General features: G+C 43.1%; 2 protein-coding genes across 2 annotated transcripts in view; both read left to right on the forward strand.

Annotated features, from left to right (window-relative positions):
• The window catches only part of wdfy4 (WDFY family member 4), a gene marked incomplete at its 5' end in the record, with an annotated part of 162,889 nt that overhangs the window by 134,031 nt on the left and 12,935 nt on the right, over positions 1-15,923 (forward strand). Inside the window, 8 exons of the mRNA XM_080740791.1 lie at positions 234-276; positions 920-1,039; positions 2,309-2,435; positions 2,679-2,788; positions 5,067-5,217; positions 5,996-6,087; positions 9,599-9,817; positions 10,867-10,981. Of these exons, the coding sequence (XP_080596917.1) occupies positions 234-276; positions 920-1,039; positions 2,309-2,435; positions 2,679-2,788; positions 5,067-5,217; positions 5,996-6,087; positions 9,599-9,817; positions 10,867-10,981 (977 nt within the window). The remainder of the gene's footprint in view (positions 1-233; positions 277-919; positions 1,040-2,308; positions 2,436-2,678; positions 2,789-5,066; positions 5,218-5,995; positions 6,088-9,598; positions 9,818-10,866; positions 10,982-15,923) is intronic.
• LOC308296706 (beta-1,3-galactosyltransferase 1-like) lies at positions 12,240-14,295 on the forward strand (the record flags this gene model as incomplete). Its single annotated transcript, XM_080740034.1, has 2 exons — positions 12,240-13,176; positions 14,273-14,295. The coding sequence occupies 2 exons, from the start codon at positions 12,240-12,242 to the stop codon at positions 14,293-14,295; spliced, it is 960 nt and encodes a 319-aa protein (XP_080596160.1).

The following is a 15,923-nucleotide window of genomic DNA, read 5'->3' on the forward strand; positions in this document are numbered from 1 at the left end:
GGCTAAAAAGCCTGATTGATACTTGATTGATGCTATATGTACAGTATACTTTATACTAAAATAATCTACAAGCTCACACAACACAGTATGACTGAGACATGAGTCATGATATCATCATGATATTGTGAATAAAATGTACACATACAACAAAATATACAAATCATGTTAACAGCAAACAAAGTAAAGATTTGATGCTAATTTAACCATTTATTGTTTGTGTTTATTTGCATCAGGAAGACTCCCGTGGTCGGGAACAAGGCTCTCGTTAAGTGGCAGGTAATGCTAAGCAAACACACCTCTTCTGTCCTTTCTGTTCTGCTGCCTTTGACATCATTCGATAAACTACAAAACAAATTGATAACATCGGCAGCGATGCTAATGCACCATCTAGACCTGAGGCTGATTCTAAAAGCACTTTCTAAATCCTAACAGTTTTCTGAAAAACTGAAATTCATAAAAAAATAAAAAATAAAAAACAAAAAAAGTTTGAATATAGAGATAAGAGGTTTCAGGCACAATATGTACCGTTGTTCCTATTGGCACATTTCCTGGGGTAAGCTGCCCAGATCACACATGTCACACGTGTCTTCTTATTTTTTCACTCTCAAAAAGCACCTACATTGCAGTGCACATCATGGGGTGATCACTGCTTGCCTCCTGTGAATTGTTTTATTTTGTTTATTTTCTGTTCATTTCGTTGCTGAGTGAGGTCAGCAGACAAAGTGACGTGAGTGAGATGAAAGAACCTGGGTGAAATGTGCCAATTTCAACAGGAAACTTTGGTATAGTTTACACTTAGCGAAATCTAAAGTGACACAGAGATTCTCTGCCCGGATGGAACAGGGTTCAACGAACTTTGTGAACTCTAGTGTGCAGTCTTTAATCTGCCGTTGTCTGATCCCGTCTTTCCGTCCTCCAGAGAGGGGAGATGAGTAACTTTGAATATTTGATGCATCTCAACACCCTGGCCGGGCGGACCTACAACGACCTCATGCAGTACCCCGTGTTCCCCTGGGTGCTGGCCGACTACCACTCTGAGGTACACGTATTTATACCATATGATATCATTTGGCAGGGGTGTCACACTAAATTCTGTGCCCTGGGTGCTTTAACTATTGAAAAATGGCAGACATACAAGCTGCCGCGCTGCGAGCTTGTAGATCTGCTATTTTTGAACAATCGTGAAAGTTTGTGCAAGGATATTTCAAATCCTTCTAAGTTTTTTTTTTTTTTTTTTTTTTAAACCTGTGTTTCTATGTCAGTGGTGCTCAAACTTTTTCGTGTCAAGGACCCCCAAAATGATATGTATTTGGCCACGGACCCCCATATCAAAATATTTAGTTCCAGGGACCCCCAGAACCAAAATTTGAGTCACAAATGTTCGCTTAAAAAATACATATATTCAAAGATTTGCACACATTTTCACGACTTTTCAAAAATAGCAGATCTACAAGCTCGCAGCATGGCACTCGGTGCCGTGCTGTGAGCTTGAATATCTGCTATTTTTCAATTGCTAAAGTATACAATAATTAAGGCCCCTCCACTATCCCACTGTCCCACTATCACCCCCTTGTGACGCCCCTGTATAGGCCACTGGTTTGAACTTTGACCAAAGGAAGCTAGAAAGTCCCTGAAATCCACTTTGAGAGCCTCTGCCATAGGTCATAGGTTTCCCAAATAGTGGGTCGGGACCCATTTGTGGGTTGCGGACACATTTTTATGGGTCACAGGTCACAAGCAAAATGTCAAAACATAAAAAAATTAAAATCGAAATCCCACAAAAAAATCTAAAATGGTCATGAATATAAAAATATAAAAAGATTTTTCTAAATAATTTTATTTATAAATAAATAAAATACCAAAATCGAATAAATTCCATGAATTACAAAACAAATGTTTAAGAAGTAGTGAAAATGGCTGTTTTCTAACTGTTTTCTAAACTAAAAAGTTTGGGAACCACTGCCATAGGCCATTCTGATACATAATTATTTGTTGTTGCTCCTGGTCACTGCTGGAACGTATCTTTACATTTAAATACTGTACTTCTAAGTACACATTTGAGGTAATTTCACTTAGTATTTCCCTTTTTTATCTTCATTGCAGCTTCAGTTGCTAGTTAGTTTGCAGATTTGGTTTACTAGAGGTTCGGGACACTACGCCGCCCTCACACCTACTGTACGTTGCGCTGCTGATTCGATATGCCATAGTTTTGGCTTTGTCAGAGTATGTGTTCTCAACTATCCACCTCCCTGTCTATGTGTGTGTCTCTCTCTCTCTCTCTCACACACATGTTGCTTCCATTGGATAGAACCTGGATTTGTCCAATGCAGCCACGTTCCGGGACTTGTCCAAGCCCATGGGAGCTCAGACGGAGAAGAGGAGAGCCATGTTCCTCCAGAGATATGAAGAGGTGGAGAACAGTGCAGATGAAGAAGGTACTGTATACTGCTTTTGAGTGTCACCCCGGACAGTTTTTAAGTGCCTTGATTCAGTACCTACAGTACCTCTTATTCAGTATTTTATCAGACGTATTATCAGTATTTTTTATCTCACGTGACCCCCCCCCCCCCCACAAACAGGTCCCCCTTGTGTGCGCATAGAGCCGTCTGAGCAGCCATCTGCTGTGTGAATACAGAAAAGTAATCCTTTCCTCTAACAACCTTCCTGTTGTTCAGCAGGTGAACTGTCTGCGCGCTGCCACTACTGCACCCACTACTCCTCCGCCATCATCGTGGCCTCCTTCCTGGTCAGGATGGAGCCCTTCTCAAACACCTTCCTGGCGCTACAGGTGAGGGCTTTGACAACAGGCCATGCCACCCTACACTGTAAAAAATTGGAGTGTTCATTTTGAGAAACTGGAACTCGCCCTTGTAATAAAGTCAGAGCTCCCCCTCCCCCGATCGGTTTACCGTACATCTGGCTTTGTCTGTTTGTCCCGTGTCTGTTTGTACGTATGTCCCCCCCTCCATCCCACATTGGCCAAGCATATGATCAAGTGGTGCGTTATAGATATTCAGGTTTCTTCCCAATGGCGACCATATTGGCTATACATTACTGACTATAGCATGACTGGCGCCACTCCTTGAAAATGGTGCGAGAACAATATCGGTCGTCTGTATCTGTCCTGAATCAGAACCACAAGTACACCTCCACCCCAGTAACATATCCTGAGTGCTAATTGTACAAATGTGACCAAATGGACCATCTCGGAGTTACAGATGGATAAATTAACACCAAGGAGCTTTTACTGCGTACTGTAGCGGCACCCACCACAATTCAGCATTTTATTCTGGAATTCAATCGTTCTAATAATGACTTGACTGAGTTATTTTCGGGCAATCATGGATTCCTGTTCAATTTGTATGTATGAAAACAGATTATAGCGAGATTTCAATATATATGCAAATAATTAGAGTTGCGTACAGAGCATCTCAAAAGGAAGCCCCGTTCTCGCCGGCCACGGAAGTTCCCAATTTACAATACACCATCCAATTGATTACAATGAAAAGGCATGCATATTTGATAGTCAGAATAAAGCAATAAAGACGTTAGCCCGGTGAATCACACTGCCGTACCCCTCTCAGAAGCCCATAACGGGTGTGCAGTAATATCCATAACTGGATTTGCATCTCTTAACAGAGTTTAAACCCATTCAGAACGGGTACACTATATTGTGTATCATTATTTTATGCTTTAACTATTGAAAAATAGCAGATATACAAGCTCACAGCGCGGCACCGAGTGCCGCGCTGCGAGCTTGTAGATCTGCTATTTTTGGAAAAAAGTTGTGGAAAATGTGTGCAAATCTTTGCATATATGTATTTTTTAAGCGAACGTTTGTAACTCAAATTTTGCTTCTGGGGGGTCCCTGGAACTAGATATTTTGAGATGGGGGTCCGTGGCCAAATACATATCATTTTGGGGGTCCTTCACATGAATAAGTTGACATGGTAGTCTCTCAAGAACAGAGCTCCCGTTAAGTGAAAAGGACCTTTTCTTTGACGATGGCTGGCCAGATTGCTGACATAGAAACATAGGTTTTTCAAAAAGCCTTAGAAGGATTCAAAAGACACTTATAGAATCCGGTCAAAATTCTAATTTTCACGATTTTTCAAAAATAGCAGATCTACAAGCTCGCAGCGTGGCACTCGGTGCCGCGCTGTGAGCTGGTATATCTGCTATTTTTCAATAGTTAAAGCATAAAATAATGATACACAAAATGTGTACCCGTTCTGAATGGGTTAAACCCGGTATATATGCTATTTTCATTCATTGAGGTAATTGTTTTACTCTAAATTACATTCTCTCTCATGAGATTTCGATCGCGGGATTATAGAATTTCCCGGAAAGATGAAATGCTTCCCTTCAATCGTTTCCAAAAGGCAAATATCTCCTGCTTATGTAATGGAAGGAGGAATATATAAACTGTGGTTTAGTGTAATGCTACCGGAGCAGAGACCAAGCTACTTTGTTTGTCTTCAGAACTTGGATTTGCCTTTTTGTTTGCCGGTGTCTGGTAGGGATGGGACGGTATGAAAGTTTCAGATCACGATTATCGTGACCAAAGAAATCGCGATTTACGATATTATCGCGATAACCAAAATATCCCCAACACCCATTATCCTGGGACAGAACATTTGCCCAAAAAATAGCGGATCTACAAGCTCACAACGCGTTGGGAGCTTTTTTTTGTGCGAGATTTTGGTAGAGATTTGGTAGAGAGTGAAAAAAGACTGTATCAAGTATTAGTACGTTTTACCAATTATAGAGGATTTAAATGGCACCAGATATGCAGCTCTGCAAATAAAAGGTGAATTGATCCCAGTGCATGACGGAGGACGATATCACGATATATTAACTCCTCCCACGATATATTAACTACTCTCCACGATTTAAATTACTGGGAATCCCAGTGCATGACGGAAGACGATTCTACGATAATTTAAATCTCCACGATACGATTATCGTGATTTATCGTGTTTCTTTTATCACGATAAACGATAACATCGCTTATCGTCCCACCCCTAGTGTCTGACAGTGTTTTGGTTTGTTTTTTGTCCCCGTAGGGAGGTCTGGATGTCCCGGAGCGGATGTTCCACAGTGTGAAGAAGGAGTGGGAGTCTGCCTCCAGAGACAACATGGGCGATGTCAGGGAGCTGATCCCAGAGTTCTACTACCTGCCAGACTTTCTGCTCAACTCCAACCACATCCCACTGGGTTGGTCCCTCTCCTCCCAGCATCAATCAATCACTCTTAAGCCACATATCGTCACTGTCGGGGCAGAAACCTTGTATCTCCAAGTTTCAAATTTGTACATGTTTTCGCAAAGCAAAGCCCTGCTTCATCATACAAGGCTGTCGCACAAAAGTAGTGAAAACAGCAGATCTACAAGCACACAACGCCTCGCGGTGCGAGGCGTTGTGTGCTTGTAGATCGGCTGTTTTCACTAGTTTAAATCCTTTTTAAAATGATAAATACAAAACAAACGGTTTTGGACATTCAAGGTTTCCACCCGACAACGACGATATACTGCACTTCGTTGTACAACGGAGAGCTAAAATAACCTCTACAAGTGTGCGATGCGACACACTGTTTTTGTGTGAATTTTCTGAAATTATCTTCTGGAATTATTATTTTAGTTGTTGCATAATAGCCTAATGACATGCCCAAAATAAGGACATCGGGTTGTTGAAAGCTTGTTTAATTAAATTATTCGAACTGCCCATACAAGAAACATCTGACCATTTTAAATATCCAATATATCCATTAATGTCCAAAACGTACTTTTCAGGTTTCAAGTAGCAGATCCGCAAGCTTGTGGATCTGCTACTTTTGATGCTTTTGTGTGACACTCTAGTGTGATCACGTAGGTTTTAAATTTACGGAGGGAAAAGAAGTTAAAATACGAAGATAAGAGGTTTCTGCCGCACAGCAAGGATTTTTAAACTGCGATGTTGATGTGATGATAATTTTATGTACATCCATGCATTGACAGGTTCCATGCAGGACGGGACAACGTTGGGAGACGTGGTTTTGCCTCCATGGGCCAAAGGTGACCCCCAGGAGTTCATCAGAGTCCACCGAGAGGTCAGTGACCGGTCCAATACTGGACTGTTCATTTCATTCTGGAAGTGTACAAATACAGTTAGAGTTAACAAGGGTAATACTGTGTAAGTCCTAAAGCTACACTATGTCTGGTGACCACCGGAGAGACGGGTGACAGCCGGAATGTAGACTGCTCCCGGGAGCAGTTGGCGCCGGATTGGCGCCCCAGCCTTTGTCTTCCGTGAGGAAGAGGGCCAACAAACCCACGGTGAGGCCTTTAGGAGGGCCAGTCAGGAACCCACTGCTTCTGAATTAAATGTTTGGTCCTGGGAGCCTGGTGCAACCACAGGTCCTGGACCTGGTGAGAGCAGGAGTGGACCTGGTGGAACGTAGGAGGAGCCCGGCCAGGAGTCAATCCACAGAGCCTTGTCCCGCCACGCACCAGATTTCCCCTCCCAGTCTCAGCAGAGTAGTTCCGGAGCGGTGGAGTGAATGGTCCTGTCTTTCCCTAATGGGACTGATCGTGGGTAGCTACTGGGACGTAAGTCGGGACTTGATCAACCCCGCAGGGTCACCCAAGTGAGGGGTATGATGTTGCGAGACCCGAAACCCCTTGGGCTACATCACAGAGGATGCGTCCCAGGTGCATCCATGTGATGTTTTTTCGTTATCGTTACTGTCGAGCAGAAACCTCGTATCTCCAAGTTTCAAATGTGTACGTTCTTTCGCAAAGTAAAGCCCTGCTTCATCATACAAGGCCATCGCACAAAAGTAGTGAAAACAGCAGATCTACAAGCACACAACGCCTCGCGGTGCGAGGCGTTGTGTGCTTGTAGATCGGCTGTTTTCACTAGTTTACATTTTTTAAATGAAAGGTTTTGTATGTAACTTTCCTCTTCTACCCCAGATTTTAACCCGGTTTCCTGCACAAAATAATGCTGCATTCTTTTATTTTACCACCTTTTTCTACCATTTTGTCTCTGTAATGCCTGATTTGGATCGAACACACTGTTATGGTATTATTTCCCTCTTAACTACTGTAAGAGTTGGGAACAGATCAGTAACGGTATCGGTTAACAACCAGCTTGTTACTGTTCATGAGTCCTATACTGTGTGTATAGAAGATTCATCTTTTCCACTCCAGCTCACCCCTTATGCCTAAACCTTCGTCATTTTTTACAAATTTGAAAAATATTAGAAAATAATGAAAATAGCTGATCTACATCAACGCGTTGTAAGCTTGTACATTGTCTCTGTCGAGTGGAAACCTCCACCCGATGTTCCAAAACTGTTACTTTTCAGGATTCTAATTCAAAAGCAGCAAAAATATCAGGTTTCTAATTCAAAAGCAGCAAAAATTGTAGATTACGTTTCGAGCATGCGGATCTGCTACTTTTTTCTAATAATAATAATTTAGAAACAAAATATAGGAAACAAAAGACAAAGGGACCCATACAAATCTTGCTGCGTCCCACAAATGTGTCCCGACCCAGTGTTTGGGAAACAGTGCTGTAGCGTGATCAAGTGGTGCGAAAAAACAAAACGTTACGAGTACGGAGATGAGAGGTTTCTGCCCTCGACAGCGACGGTATAATACGCGGCTTGTCGTGCTAATCAAGGAAGGTCATAAATCTGGGGTTTTAGGGAGCTGCCTTTACAGAACAATGCAGACTACTTAATCATATTGAAGAGAAGGCACAGGACTCTCTCTCTCCCTCTCTCCTTCTTCCTATAATTCCGTCATTATTTCAGCTTGTTGTTTATTGGGCTGAATGTAAAGGCTTGATGTCTTTCCTTTAGACCCTTACTCCCTCGCTCCCTCCATGTGGGTGTGCGCGCGCGTGTGTGTGAGATGATTAGTGTTTTATGTTCGCTACTATCTTCTCTCTCTACATCACAGCCTATCGTTTGCTGGCCTGGGGGCATGTGAGCTTATCAGTCTGTAATCTACTGAACTACTCATATCGCCCACCATTCTCGCAAAATTAGCTATTTTAGCAGATTGTTGTGTGTCCCCCACTCCCCCCACCTTCTTCCATGCACAAATTAACTCAGGACAATATTTCCCCTGTTATGAGACCGGAATATGTTTTTTCTTTTTTTCTTGTTTTTTTTACTGTTATTCCAGGTGGGAGTTATTAAAGATTGGGTTTAAGGGGGGACACTGCTGGTCATAATGCCCACTTTGGCTCCACTTACTGTTCCAAAACCAATCTCCAGCTAATTGCACCCAAATTATTCTTTAATTCGAACATGGAGAATAAGCTCATAAACGTGTGTAACAACACCCTTGCACTTTTGAAATGGACTTTTTTGAAGGAAATCACCGAAGCAAGCGGAGTAAACTCGATTGGTTGTGCGCTTGGAACAAGTTTCTTCCGCGCTGCTTAGCTCTCGTATTAGCAGTTTGAGCGATGGTTTGTGTATCTCTAAATAATAATGATGCACACTGCATTTTAACAGCGTGAACAATGCAGGTGTACAGTAGATTTACAATATTAGGCGGGGCTGGATTCATACATACTGTAGTTGCACGCAAGTTTATTGCACCAAAATTCTGATTGACAAGTTGCATTGCATCTGCTATTTGCGCTACTTTTGGTTTAAAAAAATAAATGATTAAAATGTGAAACTTTGGGAAAACGTTTGCTTAGCATGCCCAAAATACGGATAGCGGGTTGAAAGTGGTTTAATGAATCATTTTAAAAGAGGAGAAATGTGCCTATACAAGAAACAATCAAAGAGTCTTTCAAAGATTCAAAGACTTGATTTGTCACCTACTCAACGTGTGTGCAACTACTGTACAAACCTGTCCAAAACTGTACATTCTCATAAAAACAAAATTGAACGCAAAAGTAACAGAAGCACAAGCTCAAAACGCGTTTCAAGCTTTCACGTTTCAAGCTTGTGGATCTGCTACTTTCGATGCTTTTGTGTGACCGCTGTATATGATCAAGTAGGGGTGTTAATTTACAACAGGGGTCTTCAACAGGGGGTCCGGGACCCCTAGGAGGTCCTCAGAGTTACTGCAGGGGGTCCTCCAAATCTTTGTGTGATAGAAACCTTTTTTCTCCTTTTTTTATATTAATGATTTGAACCCTAGCGTCTATATTCTGAGAACTTTAGCCAAAAATAGCAGATCTACAAGCTCACAACGCCTCGCGCTGCGAGGCGTTGTGAGCTTGTAGATCGGCTATTTTCGGAAAATAGATTTGGTGTAGAGGGGCAAAAGAGCAGACTAAGTACAGAGTGAAAGGTCAAGTTTATTAAGTATTGACGGTTCAAGTGGTTAAATATCTGAAAACACAAATTGACATGAATCCAAAATACACTGATTATTATGCTGTCAAACAATGAAAACTATAGGGAATCTACGAAAAGGTTGTGGGGGTCCCTGCTTCATCTCTCTCTCAACCTAGGGGTCCTTGTCCTGAAAACGTTGAAGACCCCTGATTTACAACAACAAAAAAGTTAAATGTTTGTGCGTGCGTGTGTGTGTGTGTGTGCGTACGTTGCGTGCGTGCGTGCGTTGCGTGCGTGCTGTGCTCCTCAGGCTCTGGAGAGTGACTATGTGAGCTCCCACCTCCACCAGTGGATCGACCTGATCTTCGGCCACCGCCAGCAGGGGGCGGCAGCGGTGGAGAGCGCCAACACCTTCCACCCGTACTTCTACGCACAGAAGCACCGAGGGGCGCACGACGGCCCCACCGACCCCCTCATCAGGAGCACCATCCTGGGATACGTCAGCAACTTTGGCCAGGTTCCAAAGCAGGTACGTATCGCTGTTGTCAGGTGGAAAACCGGCGTCCAAAACCGTTTTACATAAAATCATTTTAAAAATGATTTAAAGGTAGGGTAAGTGATTTCACTTAAGTTTCAGTTTCAGTTTTCACGTAGGTGACGGGCAGGGGCCTTCCTCCAATCATGACCAAGTGGGGGTGGGCCATGGTGTGCGTAAGGCCCGCCCCCACTCGACCATGATTGGTGGAAGGCCCCACTCTATCCTGATAGGAGGAAAACTTGTCACCTAACAGTTTTGAAAACTGAACTGAAACTGCTCACAGGAGATAAGGCTGAAGTCCAAACATGGACCAAACTCTGATAGTAAATAAAAAACATTTTGTTATTATTTGAATTAAATGAAATCACTTAACCTACATTTAAACTAGTGAAAATAGCAGATCTACAAGCAGACAACACCTCGCACCGCCTTTACGAAAAGTGCAAATTCTAAACTTGGAGATACAAGGTTTCTGCCGACAGTGACGATATGTATGAGTTAATGCTTCTGAAAAAGTGGGCCGGGACCCATTTGGGTCACGGACCCATTTTTATGGGTACCTTCATTTTTGGTTTCCTGCATTTGTTTTGAATTATTATTATTATTTCAAAAACGACAAATTCGATATTTCTTTTCAGTAATTTCATAAAGAAATAAAAGAAATATCAAAGAAATTACATGAATCAGAAAACAAATGTTTAAGAACTAGTGAAAATATCCGATCTACAACTTCACAACGCGGCGCGTTGTTTGTATGTGAACATTATCTTTAAAGATGCGGTGCCATGATTCCTTTATTTCCTTTTATATAATATCCTTATTATTTCACAGAATCAAAGGTTTCATGGTCATTTGATTCTAGGCTTAGAATAATTGATATAAATATTTTTGTAAATCTCCACACTATGCCCTTGAGAATGTTCAGTAACTCCATGTCCTCTCCAGCTCTTTATTAAACAGTAAAATAAATGTTCAGGTCGGGATACCAATTTTGTCCAATCAGGATAGAGAATGATTGTGAATGGTCACTTGTCCCACAGCTCTTCACCAAGCCCCACCCACCTCGCAGTGGCTCCAAGAAGGACAGCTCTTCACCTCCTGTTCCCTTCTTCTTTAGACTGGATAAAGTCAAGCCCAGTGGTCAGCTGTTCAAAGGTAAAGCTACAACCAATCTGAGTTCCCAGAGGTTCTTTTTCTCGCCACTAGGGGGGCAAGAAGAACCTCTGGGCCAAAACTATGATATTCCGGGGCAGGAAGTTGTCCCAGGCTCAGAATCTGAGCTGGGACAATACAGGAAGTAGAGCCCTGTGCAAACCTTCAAAAAAAACACTACAACAATATGCAGCCCATGTTTCAAGGTGAATCCTACCAGACTAAGCTACACCCGTACCTTTGTGTCAAGGAGGAGTAGGGAGAGCACCTCCAACAGCTGCAGATCATGATGTACTACAGTATATTGTAATAACATACTCTAACCAAGTAGCCATACGGATTGATTATAGTAACATTTTATGCATTAAAATAAGCCCCATATTGTAGCTTTAAAGTCAAGAACAGCTTTTCCAGACGCTCAGGAACACAATACTAACATAATAATAACTAGAAAGTGTGGTTGCTGACGGTTGCTGACTATATTCTACAGTAAGCTAACCGTCATGTGAAGCTCGACCAATTGATTCCCACTCCCATTGATTCCCTATTGATTCCCATTCCCATTGATTCCATCAATTTCCAATGGCAGCGGAAAAGGTTATCTAGTGAAAAGAAAGTTTGAAAGTAAGTGACGTCACCATCAATAAGTGTAATAATAATAGTTACCTACTCCTCCCGTGAGGGAAATTCAGATATCGCAGCCCAACCCAGCTGCTTTTTTCAGCTTAACCCAGCTGAACCCAGTGCTGCCCACAAGGAGCGCGAGGGGAGCAGTGATAGCTGGGGCGGGGAATCGTACCTGCGACCTCTGGGACCTCTGGAGTCCTAGGTATGGACACTAACCACTCAGCCATCACTGCTCTCAAGTGTGACCTGATATAAACGTAAAGGGTGATGTCATAATATTGAGGCATTCAATATATAAGGGCCATGAGAGGGGCAGTTACAGAACCAGATCTATCGTTGATACCACATGGATGCCAGTGACTCCCGCAAGATTCAATTTTCAAGAGATCTTCTAATATTGAGACCTGTTCACATCCTCTTAAAGCCTCTGCTACTATAACGCCATCTCTTGTGAACCACTGAACCACTTGTCAGTTTGCGTTCTGTAGCTGGTAGTGCCTTGGCTGGCTCCACGTGACCAGTCGAGGTCTTTGTCATGGAGCAAACCCAAGACCGGGATCAAGGAGGAGAAGTTAGCTCGACCGAGAGAAGGAAAACCCGTCTTTCACTTGCTGTGTCGGCTTCTATCATCATAATGGTGGCGATGGTGGTTTTGACCTTTTACTGCTACGTGAAATTCCATGAAGACGGCCCAGGCACGCCATCAGGAGGAGATACAGGAGGAGGCCTCACGCCATCAGGAGGAGATACAGGAGGAGGCCTCACGCCATCAGGAGGAGATACAGGAGGAGGCCTCACGCCATCAGGAGGAGATACAGGAGGAGGCCTCACGCCATCAGGAGGAGATACAGGAGGAGGCCTCACGCCATCTGGAGGAGATACAGGAGGAGACAAGAAACCACCATACATGGCCTATCCCCACGATTACACCTTCCTGGTGGATGAGCCGGGGGAGTGTCGACTGCGGAACCCCTACGCGGTCCTGATTGTCCCGGTGCACCCGCGCAACAGGGCCGACCGCGATGCCATCCGCGCCACGTGGGGGAGCCAGACCCGGCGGCCCGTGCGGGGCCAGACACTGAGCCTGTTCTTCCTGCTGGGCCTGCCAACGGGGGACGGGGCCGAGGGGGTCCAGCGGGACGTGCTGGAGGAGAGCGGCGAGCACCACGACCTGCTGCAGGCAGACTTTGTGGATTCCTACTTCAACCTGACGGTGAAGACCATGGTGATGTTGGAATGGCTGGAATCCCGCTGCGCCAACGCTTCCTACGTCATGAAGGTGGACTCGGACTTGTTCCTTAACCTGCCCAACTTGGTGGGCCTGCTGCGGGGGGCTCCCGAGGTAAACTACCAGACCGGCTTTGTGAAAACCGGGAGACCCATCAGAAACCCAAACAGCAAACATTACCTACCCGTTGATGTGTACCCGGAATCTCATTTCCCACGATTTGCGCTGGGACTGGGCTACGTTTTGTCCTCGGACCTGCCCAGGAAGCTTGTGGCGGCTTCCAAGCATGTCAAAGTGATTCCCAATGAGGATGTGTATGTGGGCTTGTGTATGAGATTCCTGGGTATTTCAGCCTCGGACCCCCCCACACGCGGATCATTTGAGTGGCGTGATGATGTGCCCTATAGTCGCTGTGCTTACTCCAAGCTAATAGCCACCCTATCGTGTGGTCGAAATAGCATCGACCGTTTGAACAATTGGGAAGACTTCAAAAGACCAGGTCCTTACTGTATGGAGTAGGGGTGCAGGAAAAAATCTATTTGAATTCGAATCGTGTTTCTATCGTGGTAAGATTCAGAATCGATTCTCATTTTCCCAAAATCGTTTTTTTATTAATTATTATTTATTAGATATTACGATTTTTATTTTATGGTTTTTTATTATGCATTTTTTATTACGATAATTTATTAGATATTATGCTGTGTTTGTACAAGTTAAAAGAATGTGTGCAAGCATGAATAAATCAAACATGCTGTCTTGGATTTACCTTTGTTTGTTTACATTATTGCAATAAGTTGAACTTTTACAATTATAAAATCTATGTAAATGTACTCTGCTTTCATGCCAGCAGACTGGAGTAGATCCTGATATGAATTGAATAGAGAATCATTTTGAATAGAGAATCGTTTTGAATTGAGATTTTTTTTTTTTATCGGAAAATAATCGTTTCTGAATTCGAATCGTTTGGATTTGAAAGAATCGTGAATCGTGACACCAAGAATCGATTCTGAATCGAATCGTGGGATACCCAAAGATTCGCAGCCCTAGTATGGAGTAGACTCGTCTCGCACGAGGTAGTCAGTCATTAAAGGAGAATTTCTGTGAAAAACAACTTTCCTACCTTTAAAAGTATCTCTTTGGAAGCTTCCAGAGAGGTCCAGCCGTTGTTTGGTCCAAAGCAGCAATTTATTCCATTTCCAATCGCATGTCCTACCTGACCACGCCTCCTTACGGGACCGCTGGGTTCAATTATTAATCTGATTATTTTTCTCGCTTGAAAATCAAATAATTCTTTTCGCTCCGGCCATCAGATGTGCACAAGGACCAAGTTGAACACTTCCAATGAAGACACAGAAAGGGCGCTGCAGGAATAGTTGTTGGCTGTTCAGGGTTCACCGTCATACTCTGCCACAAGTGTGATGTTTGTCTGTGCCTTTCAGGAGACAAAAACTGTCACAACTAAGCAATACAAATCAGAGTTGGCCAGACAGTACTGTGTGACCAGTGTGTATTGTAATTAGGTTTCTTTAGTACATTTATTGTACTGTTTTTCATTTTGTTGTTCTTTTAACACTTTTTTGTGCCTGAACTTTTTGGATCGCAAAAAAAACAACAACATTAATCCATGCAATGGATTTTCCCAAAAGCTGATTCAGTGTTGCATTTTCAGAGAGACCTCAATTGAATCCATTACAGTCATAGTTTCATTCCGTACCATTTTAACATTGCTCCTCCATTATTTTATTTTCCCACCGTTTGATGTCGGTTATTATATCCAGAGTCCACTGGGAGCCATTGGAAGAGGCTGGCTCCGTCCATAGATTAATTTACACTGTGATGCTGGGGGGGGGGGATGCATGCGATCCGTTAGAAGCTACAATATGGAGATGACTGTTACACCGAGCCCTACTTAATAATCTGAATATCCCTGAAGGCTACTGAGCGAGACGAGATGAAAACGGCGCGAATGCTCAGAGAGGGGATTCCTGCATATTACATTTCATATTAAATCTCAGAGTGTCTGATCAGATCAATAAGGAGATAGAGATGAATAGAGGGGAGGGTTGTTCTCGCACTAATATGCAACGACGCCGCAACAGTGCCTTTCCCCTTTCTGGGGACTTTAGTTTTTTTAGTGGCAAAGCTGGCAATGGGATATAATGACTTCTGCCTGTTCCTGCATGAATAGATCAATTACAGCCACAATTACAGCCAGACAAACTTGTACGTGCGTGTGCCCCACACACACGCACACACACACACACACACACACACACACACGCACACACACACACACACACACTTTGCACTGTCCAGGACACACACACACACACACCCACAAACACATACACCCCTGAGGCCTAAGCCTGGCTGTGATGTAACCTGGGATTTTGCTGTTTAATTGCCCAGTTTTCTGTGGTCAATCTAATGATATCCAGTACAAGTTTTACGCCGAGCCACCGAACTCTTTAATGTGATGGATTTGAAGAGCAATTACCTTTATTTGAGCAAGTTTTATTCAGGTATAGACCACAGGCAGAAAGAATGAGGTCACTCTCAAATGTGTGTTCTTTTTTCCCCCCCTCTGCTCACATTTAATCGTGTTTTAACAGCACAACTTCTTTCTTTTTTTTTAAAGTGACGAGTTACAAACAAACTTCTTCTTCACTGAGGAAGAATTAGTATGAAAACCTGCTGAACATTATGATATGACATGATATTTGGCAGCCTGAAGGAGCCAAGATGTCTCCTGCCAAGCCATTGGTTTTGTGTCAGCCTATCTAACGTACTTCTCCCCATGATATCATGTACATACCGCACCGCATAACCATCACCACCTTGAATATTGTCATTGTCCGTTGTCGGGTGGAAACCTTGTATGTCCAAAACCTTTCGTTTTGTATTTATCATTTTAAAAATGATTTAGAATTGTGAAAATAGCCGATCTATGCTTGTTAGGGATGAGACGATAAGCGATATTATTTTTTATCGTGATAAAAAAACACTCACGATAATCGTATCGTGGAGATTTAATTTATCGTGAAATCGTCCTCTGTCATGCACTGGGATCAATTCACCTTGTATTTGCCG

Source organism: Nannobrachium achirus (assembly GCF_963921795.1).
Source record: "Nannobrachium achirus genome assembly, chromosome: 13".
Classification (NCBI taxonomy): Eukaryota; Metazoa; Chordata; class Actinopteri; order Myctophiformes; family Myctophidae; genus Nannobrachium; species Nannobrachium achirus.